Source organism: Cavia porcellus, unplaced genomic scaffold, assembly GCF_034190915.1.
Source record: "Cavia porcellus strain 051 isolate PalLab524CR breed Dunkin Hartley unplaced genomic scaffold, mCavPor4.1 scaffold_14, whole genome shotgun sequence".
Classification (NCBI taxonomy): Eukaryota; Metazoa; Chordata; class Mammalia; order Rodentia; family Caviidae; genus Cavia; species Cavia porcellus.
This window is the reverse complement of record NW_026947497.1, coordinates 63879235-63888550: the sequence shown is the minus strand read 5'-3', so window position 1 is coordinate 63888550 and position 9316 is coordinate 63879235. Positions and strand designations below refer to the sequence as shown.

At 54.0% G+C, this 9316-nt stretch overlaps 1 protein-coding gene across 1 annotated transcript; it reads right to left on the bottom strand.

Annotated features, from left to right (window-relative positions):
* Window positions 1-874: 874 nt before the first annotated feature.
* Window positions 875-5091, bottom strand: Rtp3 (receptor transporter protein 3). The gene is made up of 2 exons (XM_013160360.3): window positions 4280-5091; window positions 875-2766 (listed from the first exon to the last, which is right to left on the bottom strand). Exons 1-2 carry the CDS (start codon window positions 4441-4443, stop codon window positions 1461-1463), a joined length of 1470 nt encoding a protein of 489 aa, XP_013015814.2. The 5' UTR covers window positions 4444-5091; the 3' UTR covers window positions 875-1460.
* Window positions 5092-9316: the final 4225 nt, after the last annotated feature.

Sequence of the window (9316 nt, the reverse complement as noted above, 5' to 3'; positions counted from 1 at the left end):
GCCCCGCAGAGTCTTTCCAGACGTTGGAGCCATCCATCCCGGCCTTTAGGGGCTCTCAGCTCTCACTGCCAGTTCCCAACCCTGCCAAGGTGCCACCCTGCCCTGCGCTGGCTCTGCAAGGCCGGCAGTCCCTGTGCCTGCACCCCTGTTCTAAGGACAGGTGGGGACGACTGGTGCATTTTCCTAACTGGTTACCACGCCTCACGTCTCGTGAGCTGAGCTCACAGTTTCAACTTAGGAAGCAGCGTGTTTGTTGCCACGGAGTGAGCTGGGATCACACACAAATGCACACACGGAGAGGAAGAGCGGCTGTCCACAGCTACGCATGCGCAGAGAGCCCAGGCCGCATGGGACAGCCCAGGCATAAGTTCCGCGCCAACCCTTCTCATTTCTTCCCCACCCACCTCCCTGAGCTCCAGAGGAAGAGCGGAGAGGGAGCCGGCTGGTCCACTAGACATCTTTTTTTGGTCTTTTTGAGACTGCATCTTGCTATGCCTTTCAGGCTGGCCTTGGGCTCACTTCATAGCCCAGGCTGGTCTTGAACTTTCAGTGATCCTCCTGCCTCAGCCTCCGAGTGCTGGGATTACAGGCATTTGCCTGACGGAACAGAACATTTTTGGAAAAACTACTTTGGTTTTCCAATTCGGGTGATCATCTCCCACAGACTTCCTCGTTTGTTTCTTTGGTTTCCGCCCAACATTTTCTTTTCTTTTTTTTTTTTTTTTTTTTTTTTACCGGTACCGGGGATCGAACTCATGACCACCAGTGCTTGCAAGGCAGGAGCTTATGCCTCTGGGCTAAATCCCCAGCCCCTCGCCCAACATTTTCGATTGCATAATTCAGCCAACAAAAGACACTGAGCAAGCACTACAAATTTATGCCTATTTGCCATTTATACATATTCATGCAAATCACTGAAATACATTAGCATGTGTTGTAAACATTTTAAAATACTACATTTTAAAGAAAAGTTAAGCGCACCTTTTAGGCCCCCCCCTACTCCCCGCAGCGCTGTGCTGTGAGAACCCAGGTTTCCACCGGAAGCCTCCGCAGGCTCAGCTCAGAGGGTCTCCAGCTTTGCTAATGAGGTGGCCTGAGGGGCTCAACAAGATTTCTGCAAGGCAGAGGGGGGAGTCTAACCACTGTGGACTGCACTGTCCAGAATCAGCAGCACTGCAGGAGTCCTCTGCAGGGAAGTTAAGTTTTCTCACCGTTTTCACACAACCACGTTGGGTAGCTTGGGCCCAAGGACTGCACCACACAGCCGCAGCCGCAGCCACAGCCACAGCCGCCACCTCAGTTTGCTTCTGAACTGTTTGCTGCCTTCCCCAAACCCACCCCAGATGGATCAGGTATCTGATTTCCGGCTCCCTGGCCCCAGGACCACCTACCCATTTCCTGTCGTGGGCACCTAGGCTGCAGCAGTGGACTCCCCGGGTCAGTTTTCTCCTCATCCAGCGTCACGCTGTGACGCCCCACGGGACTGTGAAAGCCACCACCAATCCTACCAGGATTAGAAGGAGGCAGCAGCAGCCACTGCAGCCACAGCACGGGGGCCTGCACCTACAATCCGGAGACTCGCTATAGATGGGGGGCATCAGGACCCTGCTGTCCACTGAGCTAGTGGCTCGCCCCCTTTGGTCCCAAGAAGAGCAGCCCCTGTCCCACGTGGACCTGGCAGGCCTGGGGGCTGGAGGTGAAGGCCGCATCTCTCCCGTGGTCACCCTGGTATCCCAGGCCACGCCTGCTGTTGTTCTGCTGTCTATGGGGGGAGACTCTTGGGCAGCCAGCCAGGTGTACACTTTGTCCTCCGTGCTGGGAAGGCTATGGACCTTGGGGGTCCCTATTAATGTGGGCATTACATTTTCCGTTGGGTGCCTTGGAGCAGCTAATGGTTTGGGGGTGTGGCTGACCTTGAACTCAGTTTTGGCCAGGCAAGGGACTTTGGGGGTTGCTATTAATATGGGTGTTACATCTTCAATGGAGTATTTTGGAACAGCTGATTTTGGGGTGTGGTTGACCTTGGACCCAGTTTTGGCAAGGTTAGGGACTTCGGGGGTTGTTATTAATATGGGTGTTACATCTTCAGTTGAGTATTTTGGAACAGCTGATTTTGGGGTGTGGTTGACCTTGGACCCAGTTTTGACAAGGTTAGGGACTTTGGGGGTCACTGTTAATGTGGGTGTCACCTCTTTGGTGGGGTGTCTTGGAGCGGCTGATGGTTTTGGGGCATGGCTGACCTTGGACTCAGCTTTGGGAGGGTTCTGGTCCTTGGGTGTCACCGCTGACACAAGGAGCTTGTCCATCTTGGGGGGTGGTGAGCAGGGGTGGTGGCCATCAGCAGTAGTGACTCTAGACATCCCAGTGTCCTTGGACAGGGTGGACAGTGAGGGGGGCACTGATGGCTTTGAGGCCAGCCTCCCCCCACCCTGGGCACAGAAGCCCTGCAAACAGGCCTCGCAGTGGAGACTGTCGTGCGGCCCTTCCAGGTTCACATCCTTGACGGCGTGCAGCTCCTCCATCTGCTTAAAGCCCTCTCGGTAGCATTTCTTCAGGATGCGGAACACCAGGTTGGTCAGGACCCTCCTGATGTTCTCCAGCGTGAACTCAGGAACCTCAAAGCGGGTCAGCAGGCACCTCTTACAGCTTTGCGAGAAGACCCTCATCTTCACCTGGCCCCGGCCCTGCTTCCCGCTCCAGTGCACATGGAAGAGCACCTGGACGTGGGCAGAGGCCCAAGTGCGGAAGCAGGAGGAACAGCGGAACCTGCGGGCACAGAAGACGAGGGCGTCAGACCCAGCAGTGCAGGCTGGTGGCAGAATGGAGCTGTGAGTCCCTTTCCTCCCCTGCGACCTGTAGGTGTCCCCAGGACAGCAGCAAGTCATGCAGGCCGGGGCGGGGACCTTCAGGTGCCTTCTGCATCCAGCCTGCTTGCTGCAGAGATGAGGCGCACTGGGTTCTCCGCACGCCTCCCAGCCCAGTGAGTGCCAGCGGCAGTACTGGGGTTCCAGGATCTGGACCCTGAGACCAGCTTCCTTCATGTACACTGAAGCCTGTCGAAGCCTGTAAGTACAACAGCTCCCCTAAAATCCTGCACTGAAATCCATGAGTGGATGCTATTTAATCAGAGCCACACAGGAGAGAGGCAGCCCGATAGGTCCTGTGCTGCCCTGGGGTGCTCAGAGCTCCCGACCTGAGCACCCCCGACAATCACTGTCTCTAGCTTTTTGTTCCGCTGCTCCCTGCCCTCCTTCTGTGTGCTGTGTTCAAGGTGGCAGTAAATTTGTCATTCTGAATGCCTTGACCTCCAGCTGGGCATGAGGAGGGCCCAGTTTTCTGGGCTAAGATATCTAAGGAGCTGACTGGACAGTGGAGAAAGAGGACAGCACCGGGGAGGAACCACAGGAGTGGCGGAGATGTGGGATGGTCACAGAGTGACCCACACTCTCCTCCCACTTGGAGTTAGGTTGGAGTCATGGGATCAGCTGGCCAGCAGGGAGTGGGCAGCAGTGATCTGGGTTTTTCCGAAGATTCTCCAGCTGTCTCTCCCGCTGCCTCCATGCTCCTGAGTGCTCTGTGCTGGGTTCGTCCTGGGCTGAGCCCAGTCTTGCTTCATTGCAGGCAGGGACCTCATTGCCTGTGACAGAGTTGGTGGGGCCTGCAGAGCACATCTTGAGCCTGGCTGTGCTGCAGGTAAGGAAGCACCCAGGGGGAGCTGCCGAGCCACCCCAGAGCTCTGTCCCAGCTGGGACTCAATACTTCTGCTCCATGACACACCAGTCCTGAGTTTTAAAGTCTCACAAATAAACACATGGAGACTTGGCTGTGGGGCTCCTGATGGCAGCCCCTGGCCTGGGAAAGCTCTGCCCTTCTTTCACTTTGACCTCTCCAGAAAGGGCAGCAGGCAGAATGGACCTGAGGCCTCCACCCTCCATACCCTTCTACCCCCACCTGAGAAAAGGCAGGCGACATGCTGTGGAACTCTGAGTCTATTTCACAAAGGTTCTGTTGCTCAGGAAGGGCAGTTTCGAGGTACTTGGTGCCCTGTTCCTCCAGCCTTTCCCCAAGGTCTCCTCTATACAGGGTCTTTTCCAGGGTCCCCTGGTGGACTTGGGGTCCCACAGCCAGAGAATGCAGCAGCCTCAAGTGAGCGTCCATCCCCTTCCATCCTGTCCCTGCCCCGGCAATGGGTTCCTTCCTTCCTGTCCCCAGCATGTAACCTGTACCGGGTGTGCACAGTGAGACAGTTTTTGGATGTGCCCCTCACCTCTCTACTCACCTGGCAAAGGTCCTCTGCTGGTACTGTGACCAGCCCTGCTGTAGGACATCAGGAAGAAGGTCCGTGTCTGTCTCCAGGGTCCACTTGTGCCATGGTTTTACCTCCCGGATTAACTCCTGGAACACTTGTTCCCACTCCTCCATGTCCTGATCGGTGGCTGCCATTGTGTGGCCAGGGTGGCCTGGGTCTCTGGGCCACGGCAGGGCTGCAGCAGCGAGGGCTCAGGCTGTTTGCTCTCCTTTGCAATGGCTGGACTCGGACTACAGACCAGCCTGTGGCCCAAGGACAAAGGTCAGTTGAGCCTGTTCCTAAGTTCACAGAGTGGTAGGAGGTTCCACAAAGAATCTCAAAAGACTCATAATTTATGGTTTCCTCTACCACAATAGCACCAAGGTAGAAGCTGTAGGATCTGTGTCCGGTGTGAGAAGGAGGATGCAGCCATCGTGGGCCCTCGGGGATCCCCAGATCACTGTATCAGGCCCAGACTCAGGAAGACAGTATCCGGTGGTCCCTGGGCTGTTCTGGACCCTTGGCTGTATGAAGGAGGGTGGAAACCCCCAACCATGTCTTTCTGCAGCAGTCAGAGTGTGGGCAGGGGACGAGCACTACGTCCCCAGGCCAGTGGCTGGCCAGGGGCACCCTCCCTGTGCAGAGGGGCTTTCCGATCATTCCATTTCAGCAGCGGCAGAAAAGGAAAAGGCAGAGGAAGTGGCAGAGCTGAAGCTGGCCACGCCCCTAGGAAAGCAGCAAGATTCCGCGTGTCCACACCACAAGGGCCCGTCCTGGGCAGGGTGGGTCCTCCTGTCCCTTGGTCACACTGACCTGCGCCCCTGGCTACTTTCCAGGAGGAAAGCCCCACCCTCCCCTGAGCGGAGGAAGGAAGGGAAGGGGACTTTCTGTTCCCTTTGGCAACCGAGTCTCTTTCCCCTCCATTGATCTGTTCCCCATCTGTCCTGGAGGCCAGTGATTGCTGTCCAGTTCCCTGCCCGCCCCCACCCCTGCCCCCAGTAACGCAGTTTCTTAACTGTGTTTGCTTGGTTATAAATTAACTACATTTGGGGAGCCCTCTCCATGTCTCCCTTCTGGGTTATTTTTCCCCTTTCAAAATGTCCTCTTCTGTGCTGCCTCCATCTGCTCTCTGCTCTATTTCATCTCGCAACAGGCACGGCTTCCTCCGCGCTGGCCTTTGCCGCCCCCCCCCCCGCCCCTTCCTTGTGTGTTTTGCGGGTGGCGAGTGTCTAACAAGGTCTAATGCAGATGCAAGGCTGATGCTCAAACAGGTTCCACAGAGCACAGCGCAGCGACTTGTCTCCCAGGAGGATGTGCACGCCAGGTAAGCCATGTAAGCCCTCAGGGCCTCGTGAGCCTCGCTCAAGCGGGGTTTGCGCTGCAGGCTATGAGTTCAAGGTTGAACTAATGGTATGTTCTGACCAGAGAGTCTTTCAGAAGAAACAACCTGAGGTCATGGTTTGATCAGGTGACTGAACTATGACCAGAGTCTGGTGGAGACGAACTCTGTTTCCCTTAGGAGAATGGCTGGGGATCCAGACAGCCTTATAAGAGAGTCAGGGGAACAGCGACAGTTGGGTTCGTCTGCCTTTGTCCACAAGCTCCTGGTGCAGCGAGCTAGTGGTCCTAGATCCTCCAGGGTCCCTGGGCCCTCTGCCATCTTCTGTCTCACATCTATGTCCCAAGGCCAAAAATCAAAGTTCCACTCTTTTCACCTGCCAGGCGCCTAAGTGGGTGGTTAGGAACTGCTACGGATCTCCTCAAAGAGGGAGCTGGGAGTTGAACCCCAAAGCGTAGCCCTACATGAGACACAGCAGCACCCCAGGAACAGAGGCACTCCCCAGGCTGTGACATTATCACTGCCAGACACAGAACCAATCAGCAAAATTCTATTTTCAATTCTGGATTAGAGAGCCAATCAGAAGATGAGTTTTTCAACCCCTCATTTGCATGTGGGCACAGCCAATCGAAAGGCATAATTCCTGATCCCTCATTAGCATCCACCAGGAAGTCAAGGAAGCTTCTTTTTTTTTTGTACTGGGAATCGAACTCACCTAGCGCTTGCCAGGCAAGGGCTTACACAACTGAGCTAAATCCCCAGCCCCAAGCAAGTTTCTTGATGGGACAGTTTGCAGATAGCCTGAGGCCAAATGAGTGACAGCTGTCACTCAATTGGGACAGCTGTCCCAGTGCCTTATTTACAGGAGAGGGAGATAACCTGCGAATCTTGGACGCAAAAGACCCCTCTCCCTTATCAGCAGAGCAGCTGTAAGCCTTTTCACCGCTGCCTTCACTCTGCAGAGCAAACGTCTTTCCCGCCTTCCTCTAATGTACACCCTTGCTGCCTCTCCTGTGGGTATTGTCCAGTTCTGGGTTCAGGCCCCCGAGACCCTGGAAAAAAGCCTCTGGGATCTCCACAGCACTGGGAATGTGGGTCGTTGCAGATGCCCTGGAGGTTCTTGAGTTAAGTTTGGGTGACCTGAAGTTTCTACACCCGAAGGTGGATGAAATGCAGAGTATTTTTTTTTTTTTTTACCCACTTACAGATTGGAACTAGAGTAGGTTACCAGGTGGGACTTCTCAGTATCTGGGGTCAGAGGACAGCAGGTGATAAGAACTCTGTGTGCAAGTGATGTAGGGTTATCTGGGATCCGAAATCAGTAATTTGAACAATTCTGAGGGCTCTGGGTAAGGACTTGTCCCTACTTGTCCTATGCCTGGCCCTGATGTTACCAGAGGTCTGGGGGCTTGCCCAGGTTTCTGATGTCCCAAGCAAAGAATTGAACAGGACATCCAAGAATAGCAACAAGATCAGAGACTTATTTGAAGGAGAAAAGACACGATTCACTCAGCAGAGTAGGTGCTGGCCTGGGGAGGCCTGGAGGTTGAGTCTGAGGTGCAGCCCCCACCAATGAGTGGCCTGAACAGCTCCTCGACAGGGTGGTGGAGTTTTCCACCTTCTGTGGCCCATGGAGGAACTGTCATGGTGCCCACAGACCACGGGGGTTGGGGCGGCCAAGGTTGCAGATTTCAGGAGAAGGGGGTAGAGAGTCTTCATTGCTTCACATGGGAGCTGTGTTTTTCCATTGCACTTGGACTTGCTTGTTCTGGGCCAGCGTTTACATGGATCCTGTCCAGAAAGTCTCCCTTCTTTCTTAGGCTTTGCCTTGGCTGCCTCCTGGGCTCAGGAGGAGCGCTGGGAGAGGAGCCAATCAGCTGCTCCAGAGGAGGAACTCACCTACCCCTACCCGGGCTCAAAACTGGGTCAAAATGCAGTAAAAAAGACACCATATTACAGGACATCTGGTCTGTGGCCCGGCCCAAGCCCACTGACAGAGACACTGAGTAGAAGGAGGGTCCTGGTTTTTAGGACTCCCATCCACAGACCTGGCATAGCTCTCTTCTGGGATCCTTGCTAAATGTCTATTATGAAGTTAATGTTTCCATAAAAACTTTCCATGTCTTTTGTGAGATTTATTTTTAGGTCCTTTCTTCTTTAATTATCGTTATTATAAAATGTTCTTAATTTTTTTGTCATTTCCTAAGTTCTGTCGTGTCTACAAAACACACATGACTTTGGAGTTAGCGTCTTCTGAAGCATCTACTGGGCCCATTTAAAGTCCCCTGAACAGGTCAGTCAGGTTGTGCAAAGGAAACAAAAGCTAGGATGCCTACTTAAATTTGCATTTCGGGTAAGTGACAAATCAATTTTTAGTATATGATACCCATTTTAGTGTTAGACACTTGTATGAAATATTATTGAGCCAGGCATGGTGGTGCACATCTGTAATCGCAGCACTAAGGAAGGCTGAGGCAGGAGGAGGGCAACTTCCAGCCTGAGCATTAGCAGCTTGGTGAGACCCCCTCAGGCAGTCAGGAACCAGAGTGCGGTGTCCAGGGAGGTCAAGGGCTCCTAGCCTTGAGCCTGCGGGTGCTGGCAGGAGGTGCGGGCAGCTGGATACATGGGCCTTGAGAGTGCAGGCCAGGCAAGGCTTAGAGAGAGATGTGGACACTGGGCAGGCATAAGGCACGCTGCTCCAGCCTCCCAGGGTGCCCGGATGGGTTGCAGTCCTGTCAGTCAGCACAATCAGCCCTTGGGAAGGCGAGTCCTTCCCTGGCCACTGCAGGCTCCCGCGTGCTCTTTCCTCTTGCGAAGGCTCTCTAGCGCCCTCTACCGATAAATCTTAGCGTCGTGCTCCCAGCAGAGGACATCCGCCTGGAGCATTTTGCACCCGCCCAAACACAGTAGTGCCCCAAGCGGCTACCGCAGTTACAACGTCCCTAGGTGATACAAAAAGTTCAGCTCGGTTACAATCTCCTGGGACCACAGAGGCAGCCCGCGAGGCCCATTGTTGACGGAACTGTTTCTGCGATGCATGAATACATTTTACTGCAGTGCATAGCTGGAGCCAGGATGCAGTGCATTGGTAAAAGGAAGCAAAGCTTATTACAGATGCGTGATACACCTGCACTAATAGGGGCTGTGGAGCAGACAGTGCTCGCCCAGATGACTCTGGAAAACTGTTTTCCTTGGAAATTCTTACAGTTGGTAAACTTACTTCCATGGGGGTGCAGGGTAGGGATCTCAGGCTGTGTCACAGGAGGAACGGGGTTGAGGGGTGGAACATATACTAACTGAATGCCAGCTGGTGGGCCACGTTGTGTACAACTGCCAGAGAAGAAAAAAGCAAGCGAAGAAGCTTGGGGTAAATTCTGAAACCTCAGATGAAGCTCAGTACTCCACAACACACTAGGGGCAAGGCAGACCTGTGTAGACTTAGCGTACACACACATTGCCTGGTCTGTAACACCGAGGGGCCAGCAGCCTCAGCACTGCTGTAATAATAATCACTAAGTACTATGCTCTATAAGGAACTGAAGGCTTCCGGGGGGAAGTGGCTGATTCTAGGGCTGGGGCAGGGAGAAGAGAACAGCCGGGAGCATTTGGTATACCAGAAAGAGAAGAAGTTGCTCAAGAAACAAAAAGATGTAACATGTCCAAAGGCCAGGAGCCAATCAGAAGGAGCT